At 46.3% G+C, this 20928-nt stretch overlaps 1 protein-coding gene across 1 annotated transcript in view; it reads left to right on the top strand.

The window, feature by feature from the left end:
• LOC143962475 (asialoglycoprotein receptor 1-like) overlaps window positions 1–20928 on the top strand; it is a 37371-nt gene that overhangs the window by 9553 nt on the left and 6890 nt on the right. Inside the window, exons 3-8 of the mRNA XM_077471749.1 lie at window positions 3255–3293; window positions 6313–6384; window positions 10211–10224; window positions 12483–12582; window positions 17646–17797; window positions 19432–19538. Coding sequence (XP_077327875.1) covers window positions 3255–3293; window positions 6313–6384; window positions 10211–10224; window positions 12483–12582; window positions 17646–17797; window positions 19432–19538 — 484 coding nt within the window. The remainder of the gene's footprint in view (window positions 1–3254; window positions 3294–6312; window positions 6385–10210; window positions 10225–12482; window positions 12583–17645; window positions 17798–19431; window positions 19539–20928) is intronic.

Below are 20928 nucleotides of genomic sequence, written 5' to 3'. Positions count from 1 at the left end.
GATGTTATGTGGGGGGGTGAAGGGGACAGAGGACATTACAGGGGGGGGGAGTGAAGGATACAGAGAACACTAAGGGGCAGAGTGAAGGGGGCAGAGTTCCCGGCATTCCCCTTTACATCAGAATCTGCAGGATTCACCCTTACACTGCAAGGGGGAACTCTGCAGACCCTGATGAAAAGGCGATATACACACATTTTGTATTTTTGAGGTGGGGGGGTGGGGAATCTTGGGTGAGTTCCCTTACTTTTTTTCCCAGGACTTGACCCCTGCATCAATGTCATATTCAGTCAGAATAATAACATAATATAAGAGGTTTATATGGTGAGGTGGAGCGCACAAATGATCCGAGCTGAATATAAAATGTCTTTATGTGAGATAAGAATTCTGGAGGATTATTATACTGTCTGATACATGCAGGGTTATTCACTATCCTCTCCGTCTGTAGAGATTCCGCCTGCGAAGAATACTCAGCACCGGTTGTTGCTGCCTCTTGGGGTCCTCCTAATATTTGCCTTCTTTGCTTTGGTCACCCTCTCCAGTCTCTTCTTCATTTACTGTGAGTATCTCTATTGTGGTGGTATGTTGGGTTTTCCCAGATTTGGAATCTGAACTTTCATTAAGTTCATGAACTTACCCCCAAAGTTGAAACCTGGGGTGTTCACCCCAGCACCAAAAAAAATATATATAAAAGCTAAAGATAAAAAATATAAATCTGTAAAGATTTAAAAAAAAAAAAAAATGAAAATGTTGAGTGGAAAATTGAGTTTTGACCAGATTTCAGCTCTTGGCACCATCAATGACCAGGTTTCTGCCCTTTCTAATTTCAGAGACTCATTGATTAAGACCTAATCTGGTTCGTTTAAGAAGCTTCTGTAAAGGCCTTTTCAACCCATCAGAGAGCTTATTCCCTAATTCTTTCTACATCTCTATATCTTTCTCTTGGTATCTCCCCTATAAGGTGGTAATCCATGTAGCTCTCACATCTGCAAGGTGAGTATCTGAACTTGTGGCCCTAATTTGTGTAGCACTGCCCGCCCCGTAGGGATTGCTATGTGTGAACTTCCCTGGACTTACCCCTGAATTTCCTGCTGGCAGCTACTAGATGTTTTCGCGCAACCAATCATACTCTCATCTGCTCATTATCCAATAATCAATGTGTTGGTTTTTTTTGTATTCATTGTTGGAACTTGGATGGGAGAAGGGAATAGTGGGATACTCCAACTGGAACTATTTACAGAAGTGGACAACTCTCACTTGGCCTCACCAGGTTGACATCTCTGCTATACCATACTGCACTCGTATGGGAGACATAAGTCCTTTGCTTGCTCTGACAGCAGACTTGATGCAACTTTTTTTATCTTCAGGAGGACACTCGCTAGCATCCCCGTTGACTGACACCCATCCACTGACTCTACTAGCTGAAGGGATGGCCCTCATATGACAACCCCCATGACACAGATCTGTACTCACAGTAGGCAGGAACAGATCCTTTCTGGTGTGTCTCCCTTCCAGTCATATCTGCAGGACATCTGGGTTGCAGCTTTATTTGGATTCAGACCTTCAGGTCAACCACCTGAGGTCACATACAAAGAATTACCGCTCTAAGGTAATGACTTATCCCAAAACAGCTGTCTCCACAATCCCACAGGGTGCTGGCTCTGTTTGCAACAGGAACTGAAGTAGAAAAGATGTAGCTGGATAGCCGCACTCCAAATTATTCAACTTTATGTCAAAAATGTAAAATGAGGTCACATGGCAGACCCCGAGTGCCCATTGGCATATATACAGTCACCCAGCATGCACTGAGGCATTTTCCTCTGCCAATGGCCAGGGCTGTAACTATGCCTATGCTCTCATTTGTCAGGTTTCCTCTCACTGTCCATAATGCCCCATCCTTTTGGACCAGTGTGAAACATTCAGACAATATGAGCAACATCTGAGCACCATGAGCAGACCCTACCAATGGATCCCTGTTCCCTGGTAGGCAGAGAACATCTAAATTTACCTGGCACCCTACCTGGTAAGCAGAAAGATCCAAAAACTATACTCTTCTTCTAGCACCTAGGAGGGTGCTACATTTGCAAGGAACTATTTCTGAATTTGCATAGGGACAAGGTAATGCTGAGCCCCAGGACTTCCTTCTTGCCTAATGTAGTGCCAAGTTTGCATTGCCATGAAACATAGATAAAAGCAGAGGGCGCACTGGCCTAGTGCATTATCCAATGACAGATTTATTAAAGCGGGAGTAAACCCAGTTTCAAAAAACACTTACATTCCCGGCATGCCGGAAATGATAACTTTCACATTGGTTGTGCTCGCAACCAAACTTTCAAACCATCCAATGGCTGGTTTCATAACTGATCACATGTGTAGCATTATGGCAGCTGAAGAATCATTAGAGGCCAAGATGGCAGCTTCCTTGACTGAAAACGATAGAAGGGTTTACTTCCACGTTAAAAAATGCAACATAAAATATATCTGCTCACAAATGTAGATAGTAAATCGCTCATAAGGCCTCTGCAAGTGGCTGCAGTCTCTCTGTTTTGCCAAAGCCGCTAGCTAAAGGAGGACCTCACCGGGTAATGCTTTTTGAAGGATGTCCTTGGATAGTCCCTGATGATGTTTGCTTGACCAAGGCAGGGACAGCCTTATAAAAAAGGCCTCACTAGGTCTATAGTCCACCAGTGCCTCCCTACAAGGGAGCGCTGTAGAGGCCTGGTGGCAGGAGCCAAATGCCTTTGAGACACGTGCACCAACGACGCAACTGTTTTACTTTTTTATTTTAATTGTCCATTTTTACAGAAGGTTTGGAGGACAGGTCTGTTAGTGAAGTTCATCTGCAGCCTTAAGGATTTTAATCACAAATATGTGTGTTTTGGGCTTTTAAATTGTCCCACCCCGCACCATCACAGCAGCTTACAATTACCGGTAACCGGGTACCAAGTATTATGTGATCACTATGATTGGTCATAGGGATCACATGATAACAATGTTACCAAGCTGTCATGAATGGGTTTCCATTCATGAGCAGCTTGCTTACAGTTGTGATCTGTGATTGGCCTACAGTAATCACATGGTACCTGGATACCTGTACCATGTGATTAGCTGTAGCCAATCACAATCATAAGCAAGCTGTTCATGAATGCTAAAACTAATGCTATACAGTGGTCATTACTGTAAAACTTTATTTGCTCATGTGAGTTCTCCAAAAATCAAAGAACATTTTCTAACCTGGTTTTCACCTTCCTCCTTAGATAAAGGTATCGGCAAGGAAATGTCACAGATGAAGAATGGTGAGTGTGTAAGGATTCTGGATCGGCGTTGAGTTGCTTTGGAAATTAGTTCCTTCAAATACACATTGTGAAATCTGTAGGTAGTGGAAGGAGATCCTGCATACATAATTCTGTGGAGGAGGAGGTAGTGGAAGGAGATCCTCCATACATAATTCTGTGGAGGAGGAGGTAGTGGAAGGAGATCCTGCATACATAATTCTGTGGAGGAGGAGGTAGTGGAAGGAGATCCTGCAGTGGCGTAACTAGAACCTTCAGGGCCCCGATGCAAGAAACCATGAAGGGCCCCCCTGAACCTCAGCCAGGGCCCTTCCCTCTGAGTCCGGCGGTGGAACTCCAGGGCATGGTCACAGGTATGACCATTGTGAGCCCTGTAGTTCTACCACTGGTATCGGTAGTTTTTTTATTTTTTTATTTTTAAGTGCCCCATTGGGACTGTCCCTAGGCAGGATGGGGTCCCCATCCCCAGAAGAGATGAGGTCCTTTTCTCCAGGGCAGATGAAGTTACTGCCCCCAGGTGAGAAGGGGTCCCTGTCCCCAGGGGAGGTGGGCGTCCATGTCCCCACGTGAGAAGGGGTCCCTGTCCCCGGGGGGAGATGGAAGGAGTATGTAATGGTGTGTGGGGGATGGGGTCCTCTCACTCACCATGACCAAGCTGTAGGCCGTGCACTTATCCATGTTGGCCTGGGCTCCATCCAGTGTGCTGTACGGGTGATCAGCATATCTCCCAGAAAGACCTTTCATCATCTGTGTATGACGGGGGAGAAGGGGGGCTGGCAGACAAGCCTGCAGTGTCCTCCGGGAGCCGGCTCTCATAGGGCTGCACTGCATCTGTGTACTTAAAGTTTGTTTACCCGGGAGAAGTATGCAGTGCAGTGTGGGCCGGACTCAGGGGGGGCAGGACTCTGGCTGGGGAGAACAGACATCGGACTGAGCGGCAATGCATGGAGCAGGAGAGGGGTACTCTGAGGAGCCGGCCGAGGACACAGGTCATGCGGGGAATGCACAACTAAAGAGCAGCCAGTGCGATAGTCGAGCATGGAGCTCTGCTAGTCACCCTCCACCTCCAGCCACCCGTGTGCATGGTGCACTGGTACCCCTACCTGCCTATGCTGCTGCCGGCCATATGTAGAGAGGGCTGCAGGGGCCCCCTGCATCACAGGGCCTGGTTGTGGTCGCAACTGCTGCACCCCCTATAGTTACGCCCCTGAGATCCTGCATACATAATTCTGTGGAGGAGGAGGTAGTGGAAGGAGATCCTGCATACATAATTCTGTGGAGGAGGAAGTAGTGGAAGGAGATCCTCCATACATAATTCTGTGGAGGAGGAGGTAGTGGATGGAGATCCTCCATACATAATTCTGTGAAGGAGCGTCTTCACTTTGACCAAAACCCTAAAATTTCAGTCACATCTAGATGCCCCTTTCTACCTCTATAATCCTAGCAGCATAATGGAGTTCTCCTCCCATTCCTCTCCTCTCCTCTCCTCTCCTCTCCTCTCCTCCCTTCCCTACCTTCTACTACCTTCTCCTTCTACTACCTTCTCCTTCACAACAGAGTACTCCTTCCATTCCTCTCCTCTCCTCTACTACCTTCCCTACCTTCTACTACCTTCTCCTTCTACTACCTTCTTCTTCTACTACCTTCTCCTTCTACTACCTTCTCCTTCTTCTACCTTCTCCTTCTACTACCTTCTCCTTCTTCTACCTTCTCCTTCTACTACCTTCTCCTTCACAACAGAGTTCTCCTCCCATTCCTCTCCTCTCCTCTACGACCTTCCCTACCTTCTACTACCTTCTCCTTCTACTACCTTCTCCTTCACAACGGAGTTCTCCTCCCATTCCTCTCCTCTACTACCTTCCCTACCTTCTTCTTCTACTACCTTCTCCTTCACAACAGAGTTCTCCTCCCATTCCTCTCCTCTACTACCTTCCCTACCTTCTACTACCTTCTCCTTCTACTGCCTTCTCCTTCACAACAGAGTTCTCCTCCCATGCCTCTCCTCTACGACCTTTCCTACCTTCTGCTACCTTCTCCTTCTACTACCTTCTCCTTCACAACAGAGTTCTCCTCCCATTTCTCTCCTCTCCTCTACTACCTTCCCTACCTTCTACTACCTTTTCCTTCTACTACCTTCTCCTTCTACTACCTTCTTATTCTACTACCTTCTCCTTCTACTACCTTCCCAGTTTATTTATACCCTCCTCTCAGCTAACCCCTGTTTTTTGTTGGTTTGTTCCCTTATCCTTTAACACATTTTCTATAAACTCCCCTCAGCACCACTTTTCGAGCACGGTACGACTTGGGCCACCAAGAGCCCCACACTTTATCCAATAATAGATGTAAAAAGACTCATTGCTTGCCAGCTTAGCTCCTTCAGCTATATAGGTGGAGGTACATAGGGAGCTTCCGTATGAATGGAACCTCTGGATATTCTGGTTCTCTGGGCTACCATCCAAAGGAAATAAGAACTGGAGGATGCACAGAGGGCACATTGAGCAGCACTCTATGGGGGGAGAAGCAAACTCTAGAGAAATATAAATCGAAAGAGAGGTGCTTCTAAGTGCAGTAACACCAGTATTTATTAAGCGAATGCAATTAACCACTTACGGACCGCCCGCTGCAGTTTTACGTTGGTTGTTTGACGGAGGATACCGTTGTTATGGCAGCAGCTAGCTGCCATAACCCCGGTACCCTCTTCTTCAGCGGGCAGTCCGCTAAAACATAAAAGTGGTCCCTATGGCGGATTCACCACAAGATCACTTTTATCGGAGGCTGAAAATAAAAAGGTAAAATAAATAAGAAAAAAGAAAAAAATTCAACGTGCCCCATCCCGATGAGCTCGCGTGCACGTATACGTGAGTAGAGCCTGCCCGTTTCCAAATTGGGTGGAGGGGGTGCACTGGGTAAGATGGTACATCTTTTTTATTACCTCTTTAGAATATTGGAGGACGTGTTCTGTGTGTATCATGGGGCGTGATTCGTAGAAATCTCCGATGAACCTTCAATCTTATCCTTACAGATTCTCTTCCCAGTGATGTTCAGAACAGTCTGGGAGATGTGAGGGACCTGGAAGGAGTCCAGGCAGCAAGCAGTAAGATTCTCTTATTCCACTCACTGGAACACTTACCCATCAAACCATTATTTACCAGAATGTTAAAATGGGATGTAAATATCACAAAGCCTCTGTCTGTGTATAATAATAATAATAATTTATATATATATATATATATATATATATATATATATATATATATATATATATATATATATATATATATATATATATATATATATATATATATATATATATATATTATATACATATACACACACAGTATCTCACAAAAGTGAGTACACCCCTCTCATTCTTGTAAATCTTTTCTTCTAACTTTTCATGTGACAACACTGAAGAAATGACACTTGTCTACAATGTAAAGTAGTGAGTGTACAGCTTGTATAATAGTGTCAATTTGCCGTCCCCTCAAAATAACTCAACACACAGCCATTAATGTCTAAACCGCTGGCAACAAAAGTCAGTACACCCCCTAAGTGAAAATGTCCAAATTGAGCCCAAAATTTCAATATTTTGTGCGGCCACCATTATTTTTCAGCACTGCCTTAACCCTCTTGGGCATGGAGGTCACCAGAGCTTCACAGGTTGGCACCGGAGTCCTCTTCCCCTCCCCCATGATGTCATTACAGAGCTGGTGGATGTTGGAGACCTTGCGCTCCTCCACCTTCCATTTGAGGATGTCCCACAGAAGCTCAATAGGGTTTAGGTCTGGAGGCATGCTTGGCCAGTCCATCACCTTTACCCTCAGCTTCTTTAGAACGGCAGTGGTCACCTTGGAGGTGTGTTTGGAGTCATTATGTTGGAATACTGCCCTGCAATCCAGTCTCCGAAGGGAGAGGATCATGCTCTGCTTCAGTAAGTCACAGTACATGTTGGCATTCATGGTTCCCTCAATGAACTGTAGCTCCCCAGTGCCGGCAGCCCCAGACCATGACACTCTTACCACCGTGCTTGACTGTAGGCAAGAAACACTTGTCTTTGTACTCCTTACCTGGTTGCCGCCACACACGCCTGACACCATCTGAACCAAATAAGTTTATCTTGGTCTCATCAGACCACAGGACATGGTTCCAGTAATCCATGTCCTTAATCTGCTTGGACTAAGGACACAGGCTTTCTTGTGCATCATCTTTAGAAGAGGCTTCCTTCTGAGACCAATTTGATGCAGTGTGTGGCGTATGGTCTGGGTACTGACAGGCTGACCCCCCACTCCTTCAAACTCTGCAGCAATGTTGGCAGTGCTCATATGTCTATTTCTCAAAGACAACCTCTGGATATGACGCTGAGCACGTGCACTCAACTTCTTTGGTGGACCATGGCGAGGCCTGTTCTGAGTGGAACCTGTCCGGCTAAACCACTGTGTGGTCTTGGCCACTTTGCTGCAGCTCAGTTTCAGGGTCTTGCCAATCTTCCTATAGCCTAGGCTAGCTTTATGCAGAGCAGCAATTCTTTTTTTTTTCAGATCCTCAGAGTTGTTGCCATGAGGTGTCATGTTGAACTTCCAGTGACCAGTATGAGAGAGTGAGAGCGATAACACCAAATTTAACACACCTGCTCCCCATTTACATCTGAGACCTTGTAACACTAACGAGTCACATGACACCGGGGAGGGAAAATGGCTAATTGGGCCCAATTTGGACATTTTCACTTAGGGGTGTACTCACTTTTGTTGCCAGCGGTTTAAACATTAATGGCTGTGTGTTGAGTAATTTTGAGGGGAGAGCAAATTTACACTGTTATACAAGCTGTACACTCACTACTTTACATTGTAGACAAGTGTCATTTCTTCAGTGTTGTCACATGAAAAAATATAATAAACTATTTACAAAATTGTGAGGGGTATGCTCATTTTTGTGACATACTGTATATATACAGCATATATATATATATATATATATATATATATATATATATATATATATATATATATATATATATATATATATATATTGTATGTATATGTAACAATTTTCTATAGGTATTTTGTCTGCCAACATGACTTCACTGATTGTCTTCTGTCCTCAGCAGTGGGTGGGTCCTTACATCATGGGTCCTCTACTGTCCTTAGCAGTGGGTGGGTCCTGGCCTCATGGGTCCTCTTCTGTACTCAGCAGTGAGTGGATCCTGACCACATGGATCTTCATCTGTCCTCAGCAGTTAGTGGATCCTGACTTCATGGGTCCTCTACTGTCCTTAGCAGTGAGTGGGTCCTCACCTCATGGGTCCTCTACTGTCCTTAGCAGTGAGTGGGTCCTCACCTCATGGGTCTTCTTCTGTCCTTAGCAGTGAGTGGATCCAGACCTCATGGGTCTTCTTCTGTCCTTAGCAGTGAGTGGATCCAGACCTCATGGGTCTTCTTCTGTCCTTAGCAGTTGTTGGATCCGGACCTCATAGGTCTACTTCTGTCCTTAGCAGAGGGTGGATCCAGACCTCATGGATCTTCTTCTGTCCTTAGCAGTGGGTGAATCCTGACCTCATGGATCTTCATATGTCCTTAGCAGTGAGTGGGTCCTGACCTCATGTGTCCTCTTCTGTCCTCAGCAGTGAGTGGGTCCTGACTTCATGGGTCCTCTTCTATACTCAACAGTGGGTAGATCCTGACTAGAAATGGGCTGAACACCCCCCTTCAAGGCCATAAAGGGGGTATGGGGGTCCGGGTACTGCCCTGGGGGACATGTACCAATGCAAAAAATTTTTTTTAAATACAATTGTTTTTTCAGAAGCAGTGATTTTAATGATGCTTAAAGTGCAATAATAAAAAAAAAATCCTTAAATATAGTGCCTAGGGGGGCCCCATATTGTGCCTATAAAGTGATGCATCTGTAGCATGCATAGAACAACATTTCTAAAACAAAAAAGCAAGTCAAATCACATTTACAATGTGAATTTACGGTTGCATTTGCCATTGCTATTGAAAAAAAAAAAAAAACTGGACTGGAACGAAGATGACAGCCCTCCTTTCTTTTGAGTTGAATGGCAGCTGGGTGAAAGGAGCAGCAATTTGTGCAAACTTTGGGATACACCATCGATAGTATCCCACCTAGAAAAGAGTGCAGCTCAGTAATAGTCCGTGTGGACTGCCAATCCTGTGATGCCTGGACTTTGGCTGGGTTGGAGGGAGACCCTGACCTGGCTTCTATTATATGCCCAAGGTACTGGATTTTCTGATGCATTAAGCAGCACTTACTGGGCTTGAGTTTTAACCCATACTGGGTTAAACAGGTAAAGACCAAGTCCGGGTGTTGGATATGGTCCTTGAATGTTTTAGACAAAATTATAATATCATCCAAGTAGTACAGGCTCCAAATTTAAATCACTCAAGCACCTCTCCTTCAAACACTGTATTGTACTGGGGGTATTATTCAGTCTGAATGGCATCTGATTATATTCAAATAGACCCAGGGGCGTGATTAAGTCAGTCTTTTCATGGTCTTGGTCCCTCACTGGGACTTGCCAGTAACCGCTTGTCAGATCAAGGGTAGAGAAAAACTTGACATGACCCAGTACCATAAGCAACTTCTCCCGCCTGGGCAATGGGTAGGCATCCAAGTGGGTATAGGCATTGAGCTTGTGATAATCCACACATAATTGCAAAATCCTGTCTTTTTTCTGTACCAGGATAATGGGAGCAGACCATGGACTACGACTCTCTTGAATTACCCTACCTCTGTAGCATATTGTGAAAGTCTGTGACATCTTGGCACAGGGCTGGAGTAATATGACGATACCACTGTCGAATGGGTGGAGCGTCCCCCCATATGAGTTGGGTGCTCAATGGCCTCTGTGCAGCCATAATACTTAGGGGTGGTGGCAAAGACCAGTGCTTCTCTATCAGTTAATGAAGTAGCTGATGTTGAGGTAGAGGAAAAGAATGGTTAGCTGTTGCAGCAGTGATTTGTATTGCGGCTTGTTCAAGGAGGTATTGGCTGCCTGTAATGGGGCGTAGTTGGCTTACACCCTGGGATTGGCCTCCGAGATGCAGTGGCAGGGCATCACACAGAGGTCTTCTATAGTGGTATTGTTAGAGAACAGGAGCAGGGAAGTCCTCAGATTGATAAGCTGAACCACTGGTCATAGAACTAGTACTATGCCAAAGCATCCACACCGTCAGTACTTCCAGGCTTCATCTGGGTCACTCCGGAATGGATTCTTGCTCTTAGAGGGGTGTGCCGAATCCTGTTTGAATGTGGACATTTCTTGCTTCAAGGAAGGCACTTCTGGGGCAAGCTCCCATATGGCCTTCTGTATGGCCGGCAGGGGTGAAGAAGCCAAGGCCTCCTTTTTTTAGGTGTAGCGGTTCATGCCTGTTTGTCACCGCCATGGTTGCTTCCATATCTTTCTGTTCTGTGTCTACTACAGTATAATTAACTTAGAGGGTGTGTGGGTTTGATTCATTCCTGTAGGGCTCTCCTGACTGGCCTGGTCTTCATGCCCACTACGAACTGATTCATCAGTAGTTTGTCTGAAGTGGTTATATCGGCACAGCCATGTACATTCTTCTTCTCTAGGCTTTTCCACAGGTTCTGTAGCACTACCGCAAAGTGGGTGAGGTTTTTTGGTTCTCTGGCTACCTATGGATGAAGAACCTTCCACCTGTCACATTCTCCCCTATAATTTGTTCCAGGCGGGCCATTCTTTTTCTGGTAGCATCATCATCGCTCAATGGGCACCATCCTCAATGGAGTTTATTACTAGCTCCGCGATCAGCCGGGTGGGAAGTTGACACAGGTACTTAGCACTCTTCACCCTCTCCTCCCACTCAGCCAGGGAGAAATTGAAACCAGGAAACTTTGGCAACCAGTGCCAAGGCTGCTCTTATTTGTGCCATGATAGTCCCCTCTCCTCCGTCCGCCCCTGCTGCAAAGATGGTTATATCATGCTCACTGCTGCCAAGTGTGGGGAGGTGCAGCGTGATGCGGCAGGCAGAAAACAGACAGAGTCCAAGTACAGTAACAAGAATATATTGCAACAGAAGTCCAGCAATACAAAACAGACCCATCAGGAAGGTGACCCAACTGACAACACTTACACCTAGTTATAGCAAAGTGGCAATAGAGTGGTGGACCACAGGTGCTGACAGTGGCTGTCTTGAGGAGTGGAATGTTGCTTGGCTGGTCTGCACCCAAATGTGGCTTTCAGGAAGGATGGCGTGTCCCTGCACTTTCCCTACTCCTCCAGAACCTCTCCTTGATGCTAAGTATCATTCCTGGCAGACCGGTGACCTGTTCTTACTCTAGCGACTCACAAAATGTGCGACAAACCCAGAAGCCAGGGTCTTAAATTGACTCTGCCTAAGCCAAGATGGCTTCCAAAGTCACATGGGGTGCCAGCTTCCAATCAGATAGCTTCCTCCCTGTAATTGATGAAACCATCGTGTAACCAGGTTCCTCTCGACTTCCTCCTGCACCTGCATTGCTTCTGCTGGTCAGGATAATGCAATGTATGCTGTACAGAACTCACCTGTGCTACCATCCGTACCCATCCACATCTCTCACCTCTGAACTAAGCCCCCACCCATCCACAGCTCTTACCTTTGCACCCAGCCCCCACACATCCACAGCTCTTACCTGCGCACCTAGCACCACCTCCAGCCCACAGCTCTCACCTCTGCATTCAGCACCCAGCCCCACCCATCTACTGTTCTCACCTCTGCACTCAGCAGTTTCCCTTTCTTCATATCCACAGCTCTCCCTCCTGTGCCCAGTGCCCCTTATCCACATATCTCTCCTTTTGGTGCTGCAGATGCAAAAATCCTTCTATCTTCTAGGTTCACCATCTGTCCTTCTTATAGCAGCTGGCACTGCTCTATTAAGCAGCTACCAGAGCAGGCTTTTTCTTTTTGAAAAGGTCTGCATAGAGGAAGTGTGGTCTTTCTGTGAATGCTGGTGCAAACCTCTGATTGGTTGTTAGGACGCAAGCAGCCCTAGCAACCAAGCAACCCTAGAGGACACAATGACAGTGCTGCCAGGTGAGCCTGCGCTGGGCACTAGGAAGGGTGGATGTTGGGGAGAAATGGAAACTGCAGGCACGTGACAGAACGCTAACCCCTAGCTGTGGGCCAGAAAAAATATTGCAGTGGGCTGTAGTTTGGTGACCTCCGCTATAAAGGAGGCCAGCTCTCACTCACACTGTGTATTTCAGCTTCTTTTTCCAGTGGCAGTCAGAGGATTATGGAGTTGTTGGGGAAAGTGGCAGAAGAGGTCCAGAAAATGAAAGGTAAGTTTATCCTAAATTATTTCATCCAAAAATCCTTCAAAGGTCTACAATACATCTACTGAGGGCAGCACCTATGTAATTCCAGGGGAAGATAAAAACACCAATTTTTATTTTATTTTTTATAGTTAAAATTGTACGATTTACACCTCAAAACGGGATCAGAAAACATTTCCTAAAATTTTTAACCTCAAAATGATATGTGAAATCCTTTTTTCAGGGGGGTTATGTGGGATGATCCTCAACTTGCAACAATTCCAATGCTGTAACTCCAGTGTAAAGGGACCCTGGGCTTCCTCTAAGTGGGAGTTCCAGTTACTACCTTGAGTTAATAAAGAGACCCTGTTACCAATTTAAATAATTCAGGTAAAATCACATAAAAATGTTCTGTTTAGTTTTACAGGTCTGTTATGTTAGGTAATTGTCTAGATCTTTGTTAGTCTAGAATGGCTATGTATATGCAAAGGTGGATTTTACTTGCTTGTTATAAAGAATGTTCATCTTTATTGTTCTGATGAAAATCTTCAATAAAAATTATTGAAATAAAAATGTTCTGTTTACTTGAAATGTGCCTTTGAACTTACTAGAAAAATTGACTAGTCAATTCGCTAGCACAGCCTCCTCACTTCTTGCCCATCATAGCCCTCTCCTCTTCTGGTCTAAATATTGTCTGTGTTGGCATATCTCCATCATCATTCTCCTCACCTCCCATATAACACTTTATAGCTGCTGGGGGAGGACAAAGGAGAATATATAAAGTGCTATTTGAGTGACAGCTCTGAGTCTGCTTGGGCTCCTGACATCACATCCAAGATGTCTACGGCACCCAGAAACAGCCTTAGGGGTTTTAGATGTCTACATAAAGGAAGATCACACAATCTGCGTACAATTGGAAATGAACTTCTAAGCTTGGGCTCCAGATCTCTCAGCCCCATGGGGAAGATGGAAAATAAGGACTGTGACAGACCTAGCCGGGACAGAGGCTTTTGGAAAGGATTGAATGCTGGCCGCTTGTCTTCTGATTATGGGCCCTGGATTTTTAGTGAACAATACTCTTTGCAATGTGAATTAGAAATCCAGTCTGATCTGTATTAATCGGACTCAATCTTGTATATATGTATGTAGCACTGACCCCCGAAGGAGCTGCTGGTTTTATTGGTCTTACCGCTACCTTCTTGACCTCGTGTAGGGGTTTCCCAAGGTAGATGGCCCAAAGAATTGTAGAAACTGACACTGGATCCTCTTTTTGGGATATTTATTTGAAAAAACAAGTAACACAGCTTCTCAATGAAAGGTAGAGGGTTAGGAAAGGAGTTCAGGTACTTTTTGGAACTGCAAAAATAGAGAGTCTCTCACTATTGAAATCCAGAGAACCACCGCTCACAACTGGATTGTCACAGCTACCGGATAGATCTCCTCTCACCAGGCCTATCAGCCGATAGAATGCTTAAGTAGAACAAAGTCTGTGCCACAGACTTGGATGTAGAACACTTGAATGAAGTCTGTGCCACAGACTTGAATGTAGAACACTTGAACAAAGTCTGTGCCACAGACTTGGATGTAACTGAGGGACATAGGTAAATTTAGAGAGCTATCATACGGTACCAGTATCTTGCAGCCAGTCTGGCGATACCGTATGAGTGTAGATCCATTTAGTGTCCTTCAACAGAGCCTCCAGGCTCCTTCTGAGAAGCCAGTCTTATGCATGGCCTTCTCCCGAAGAGTCCTCCCTTGGGTGCTTCTCCAGTTGCTGGGCTTTTCCACAGGGGAGACGGCACCGGACCACCTTTGAATCCTCCTCTCAGTTACTTTGCCTCGGGCTAGCCAGCCCCGAGACTCGGAATTGGATGGATCCGCACCCCAGGCCATGAGGGCCATGGGGGATGGTCAGGAGGACCAGGACCAAACAGATAGAAAGATCTTCTGGACCGGAACCCAGAAGCACGTGATGTCAGCACCTTAAATACCCTTTCCCAGAATGCACAGCAGGATGACACACCCACTAGGCTGGTTCCGAGAAAAAATGGCACTCAATACGCCTGGCTAAACTGCTTTCTCACACTTGCCAGGGGTGACAGCGACACCTGTGACCAAGGAGAACCCAGTGCAATCCAGCTAGACTGGCACCGAAACCATAATTTGGCATAATTAACCCCAAAACCCAGCAGCATCTGTGGAGTAACAAACTTCTCCAGCTGAAGCGCTGGCAACCAGAGGATCCAAGACCTCTGCCCCACACCTGCGGGAGTTCCGGAGGCCCAGGGGGAAAGGAGATGGTCACTCCCCAACAAGGATTCATGCACCTGGGAAACAGTGACAGAGAAATATCATCCAAGCAACCAGATGAGGGAATGAATGAGGAAGCAGCCGGCTCACCTCCCCAATGGCAGCTACACAATTTGGGAGAGATTGAGGTCATCCTTCCACCCCAGCAGCAAATCCGCAGTCTGAGAGGTGAGAAAGCGGGCCTCCCACCCCATCAGTTAGCCGGAGTGTATGCTGTGGGGTCCTCAGCTGAAGTGCTAACAGGGCAGAATGCTACGGCCCTCTATACACAACTGCAGCTTGAGCTGATATCGGTGGATGGGTCTGCAGTCTCCACTCGCAGAAGCCCAGCAGAAGGGCTGGCAACACGGCAGAGTGCTGCTGTCCTCTGCCCTCACCTAACAGAAAAGGGAGTTCCTGTGGTAGTGGATGGGACTTCGGTCTTCACTGACACAATCCCAAAAATTGGTGCGGCACTGAGACAGGAGGATGTCAGCCTTGCTTTGCAAGCACTGGGGGATTTTTCACCTACCACATGTGGAAGGGACTTCAGTCCCCACTTTTATGCTCCAGGGATGCTGGGCATTCAGCCCAGATCCCCAACAGCATGACAGAGTGAGCCCAGATGGGTTGACTCCGAAGTTAGTCAGTAGTTCCAGTCCCCCAGTGCCGATATCCACACAGTACCCCAAATAAATTGTCCCAAACATAGCATTACTTAACCAGCCAACCTCTGCCTCTCTCAGAGAACATGCCCACTGCTGGGGAGAGGCCTGGACTGGCCCTTCTCCCTGAAGTCCTTTCAGCCGCTGGAGAGTAGGGATGAGCTTCGAACATCGGCCATTCAACCGAATTACGAACATTATGGGCAAATTAGAGTGTCAAGTCACGGCACATAATTCACTGCGGTATCGCAATGCATTGCTGGTTGATGATTGGCCAAGCATGCACTATGACCTTAGCGCTGTTAGAACGTAGAGGCATAATTGGCCAAAGACAGGATATGGGGGTGGCCTTTTTTGAGACGTGTGCAGCAGATCACACCATTGCTATTTGCAAAATATGTCTGAAGCGTATCAAGGGTGGACTAGATAGCAAGCGCTTGGGCACCACATGCTTAATCAGACATATGTCGAGTTCCCATGTAGCCCGTTGGCAACACTACCTAAAAGACCCACACCAAAGAACAAGGCGGACCTCTCCTTGCTCCTCCTCATCATCTGGGATCTCCAACCCCACTATACCTTCAGTCCTCTCAGAAACCTGCACTGAGAGGAATGAAGGTGTAGAATTAGGTGTGCCACTGCCAAGTACTTGCGGGCAATCTGCTATCGGTACACCAACGTCCGATTCTAGCAGGCAGATTTCCCTACCCCAGTTGCTCCACCGGTGAAAGAAGTTCGCTCCCAGCCATCCACATGTCCAGTGGTTGAATGCTAGCTTGGCTAAATTGCTAGCACTTCAACTGCTGCCTTTTCAGTTTATAGACTCTGCCCCCTTCCGTGAGTTTGTGGAATGTGTGGTACTTCAGTGGCAGGTTCCCAAACGCCACTTTTTTTCATGGAAGGCGATTCCGGCTCTCTATCGGCATGTGGAAGGCAATGTCCATGCCTCGCTGGACAGGGCGGTCAGCGGTAAGGTGCATATTACTCCTGACTCATGGTCCAGCAGGCATGGACAGGGATGTTACCTATCTTTCACCGCGTACTGGGTGACTCTGCTGGCAGCTGGGAAGTATGCAGGACAGGGTGCAATAGTGTTGGAGGTTGTTTTGACACCACGCCTTCAAAATTCTACTAGTGGTGATTCTGCCACACGTCTCACCTTCACCCCTCCTCTTCTTCTTCTTCTTCTTCCATGGCCTCTTCCTGTGCTGATTTGTCCTCAGAACCAATGGTGCTCCATAGGAGTTCAAGGGGCTACGCAAGCACGCAGGCAAAAATATGCCAGGCGGTGCTTGAGCTGGTGTGCTTGAGGGACAGTAGCCACACTGGGACAAAGATTCTGTGAGCTCTGCAGGGGCAGGCTCAGAGATGGTTGATGCCATGCCAGCTTAAGCTAGGAATGGTGGTTTGCGACAATGGCACCAACCTCCTCTCCACATTTTGATAGTCTCCCAGCATTTGGATATTGTATGTATTTTATATTATAGAGAACACAAGAAAAGCTGTGACACACAAAGTTAGGTGGAGACACAGGTGTGCAGGAACACATTGATGGAGTTTCCAAGACATATACGAATCCAGGGTCTGACTCGGGGATGTGATGTCTTTTTAGTTGTGATTTCCTCCCAGAGCAAGCAGTTGTGCTACAAATTTGAAAATTACTTGTTAAGCTATTGCTAGACTTACTAGGCTTCAAAAGCTTGTTGCACAATTGCAGCAAGTCCACATTGCATGACTCCAGATCAACTTTCTTTTCAAGCATTCTTCTGCAAGTTCTGGTTAAGTTATGTTGTCAATATCTCACCACAGGGGGTACCGTGGTTGAATTTTCATGCTGTAGACTTGCAGAGCTCTTGCTGTAGACTCAGCACTGCAACTTTGCTAGAGACTTCCGATTCAAATTTTCTAAAAATTGTAAAAGTGTCAACTAGAGCTTGTGCTTCAAGTGCTCTGCGAGTATACAACTCGCCAGTGAAAATGTGCAGCAGACTTACAATTCAACACTGCCACAAATGTGTGGCAAATTACCCTTGCTATCTGGGCTTTTATTATAATTTTACTATCTTGGCTGAACTGTCTGACTATAACCAAGGCAATCCAGCACGACCCTCATAATCCTCTTTCTTGTTCACTCAGGCTCTTCTAATCCATTATGCAGTGAGGGATGGAGACACTATGCACTCAGCTGTTACTACTTGTCTTCAGACTCAAAACCATGGAACGACGCCAAGAAAGACTGCAAGAACAAGAAGGCCCACCTGATAGTCATTAATAGCGAGGAGGAGATGGTATGAATGCTGAACAGATAGACACTTAAGGGCCGGTTCACACTGCAGGCGATGCGAGGCGATACCGACTTGCCTCGCCGCGACCTGCCGCGACCTCAGCGGCAACTTGCAGATGACTTCTGTATAGAAGTCAATGCAAGTCGCCCCGAGGTCGCCCGAAAGTAGTACAGGAACCTTTTTTCTGAGTCGGAGCGACTCGAGTTGCTCCTCTCAGAACGGTTCCATTGTACAGAACGGGGGTGACTTGTCAGATCGAGGTGAGGCAAGTCGTGTCGCCTCGCATCGCCCGCAGTGTGAACCGGCTCTTACACTGTCAGATCACTCTACTGCCAGCAGTATTTGATTACTATGCTCTCAACCTCACCTTGTAAATAGATTTTCCAGTTTGTAGGGCAACAATTTAAGCACTGGCAGACTGGGAGTGATTACGGCTGAGGCAGGTTAACTGAATAATTAGCCCTTTGCACACACACCTGGTAGCCACCACTATAAGTTTTAATAGAAACCTGTAACTTTTATAGAATCTGTTGGTGAAATTCTGACGTGTGTATAACATGCTGCCTCATCCAGACAGGAATGTAACAGTTTACTCTACTGTAGCTTCTTCAAAGAGACAAAGTTCTTTCCACACATCTTCTTAAGATCACCACTAGGGATGAGCCAATGGGAGCTGAGCATCATATATCCACTTGCCCACTGGACACTTAAACCCCCTTCCTAACCAGACCAATTTTCAGCTTTCGGTGCTCTCACAATTTTAATGACAATTAGTCATGCAACACTGTACCCATATGAAAGTCGTGTCCTTTTTTCACACAAATAGAGCTTTCTTTTGGTGGTATTTAATCACCGCCGAGTTTTTTATTTTTTGTGCTATAAAAGAAAAAAAGACCGAAAATTCTGTAAAAAAATGAAGTTTTCTCTGTTTCTATTATAAAATTTAGCAAATTAGTAATTTTTTCTTCATATATTTTGTCCAAAATGTATACTGCTACGTATCTTTGGTAAGAATAACCCAAATTGATGTATATTATTTGGTCTTTGTGAAAGTTATAGGCCTCATTCAGACGAACGATACGTTCAGGTCCGTCCGTCAGTTTTTTAGGCGGACCTGAACGGATGCTCCATAGACCTCTATGGAGCGTCAGATGTCAGCGGTGACATGTCCGCTGACATACCCGCTCCGATCCGAAAAAGTGTGACGGAGGAAAAACATACGTTTCCATCCGTCTACAGATTGAATCGGGTGACGAGGGACTCTGCGGTCCGTCGTCATCTGATCTCCCATAGGGGAGAGCAGCGCTCTGACAGGTCCGCCCCTGTGAAGTGTGCAGAGACGGACCTGTCATCTTCCTGCTCAGCGGGGATCGACGGAGCGATCCCCGCTGAGCAAGCGGATATTCACGGGGCGGATTATCACGGATCCGTCAAACTAACACTCTGTACAAATTTGATGATGTGACTAAGGTTTGGTGACTTTTTTCTACAGTGCAATTACACCTCTGTGTGTAATGGCCCCTCACCTTACCGCTGTAAGGTAACAGTATAAGCATATACAATAGACAGTAAGTGATTGGTACCGATCAGCCACAATAATTCATCTTCTAATAACTACTGTATTTTGTCTTTTTAAGAATTTTCTGTGCAGCATTGCAAAAGGCAAATTATTGTGGATCGGTCTAACGGATCAGGATGGAAACTGGACATGGGTGGATGGAACGCCTTATGACACAACTCCAAAGTAAGACGCTGAAACCTCAAATATCAGGACCCTTCTCTTACACACTATATTACCAAAAGTATTGGGACACCTGCCTTTACATGCCCATGAACTTTAATGGAATCCCAGGCTTAGCCCGTAAGGTTCAATATTGAGCATTCTTCCAGAAGGGCGTTTGTGAGGTCAGGCACTGATGTTTGACGAGAAGGCCTGGCTCGCAGTTCATCCCAAAGTTGTTCCATCGGGTAGAATGGTGCAGGCCAGTCAAGTTCCTCCACCCCAAACTCGCTCATCCATGTCTTTATGGACCTTGCTTTGTGCACTGCTCCAAATCATATGGTGGAGGGGGGATTATGGTGGGGGGGTTGTTTTTCAGGGGTTGGTCTTGGCCCCTTAGTTCCAGTGAAGGGAACTCTTAGCCCCTGTACACACAGTTGGACATTCTGCCAACCAAATCCGTCGGATTTTGTCCGACGGATTTTGTCCGTCGGATCTTGTCCGAAACTGTTGGCTACACACGGTCGGACAAGTTGTCGGAAAATCCGATCTTTCAGAACGTGATGACGTAATTTAGTTATGATGGGACTACGTTCAGGCTAGTCGCCAATAGCTTTGATGTAGGAATTTGATCTGAGCATGCGTGGCACTTGGTCCGATCAAAATTCTCTACACATGATCGGAGTATGTCCGATCGAACCAGTTGGTCGGAAAATATTTCCAACAAGTTGGAAAATTGGGTCCGACGGATATTCAGACTATCCAACAACACGGTCCAATAGGACACATTCCGACGGATTCTCCGACCGTGTGTACAAGGGCTTAGGCGTCAGCATACCAAGACATTTTGGACAATGTTTTGGACAGTTTGGGGATGGTCCCTTCCTGTTTCAACATGATTGAGCACCAGTGCACAAAGCAAGGTCCATAAAGATATGGATGAGCGAGTTTGGGGGCCTGATAATGTTTAAATAATTAAGTAAGGGCATTTGTGAGGTCAGGCACTGATGTTCGATGAGAAGGCCTGGCTCGCAGTTCATCCCAAAGTTGTTCCATCGGGTAGAGCGGTGCAGGCAAGTCAAGTTCCTCCACCCCAAAACTCGCTCATCCATGTCTTTATGGACCTTTCTTTGTGCACTGCTCCAAATCATTTGGTGGAGGGGGGATTATGGTGGGGGGGTTGTTTTTCAGGGGTTGGGCTTGGCCCCTTAGTTCCAGTGAAGGGAACTCTTAAGCCCCGTACACACGACCGGACTTTTCAACATCAAAAGTCTGACGGAATGATTCCGGCAGACTATTCAATCGTGTGTGGGCTGCAATGGACTTTTGATTCGCAAAAGTCTGACAGACTTTAGAAATGGAACATGCTTCAAATTTTTCCGCCAGAACTCTGCCGGACCCAGAAATCCGCTCG

The sequence above is a fragment of the Lithobates pipiens genome, unplaced genomic scaffold, assembly GCF_037356315.1.
Source record: "Lithobates pipiens isolate NorthernLeopardFrog02 unplaced genomic scaffold, aLitPip1_a1.2 Scaffold_8, whole genome shotgun sequence".
In the NCBI taxonomy this organism is placed as follows: domain Eukaryota; kingdom Metazoa; phylum Chordata; class Amphibia; order Anura; family Ranidae; genus Lithobates; species Lithobates pipiens.
The sequence above is the reverse complement of the archived record's forward strand: the minus strand, read 5'-3'. Positions and strand labels throughout refer to the sequence as shown.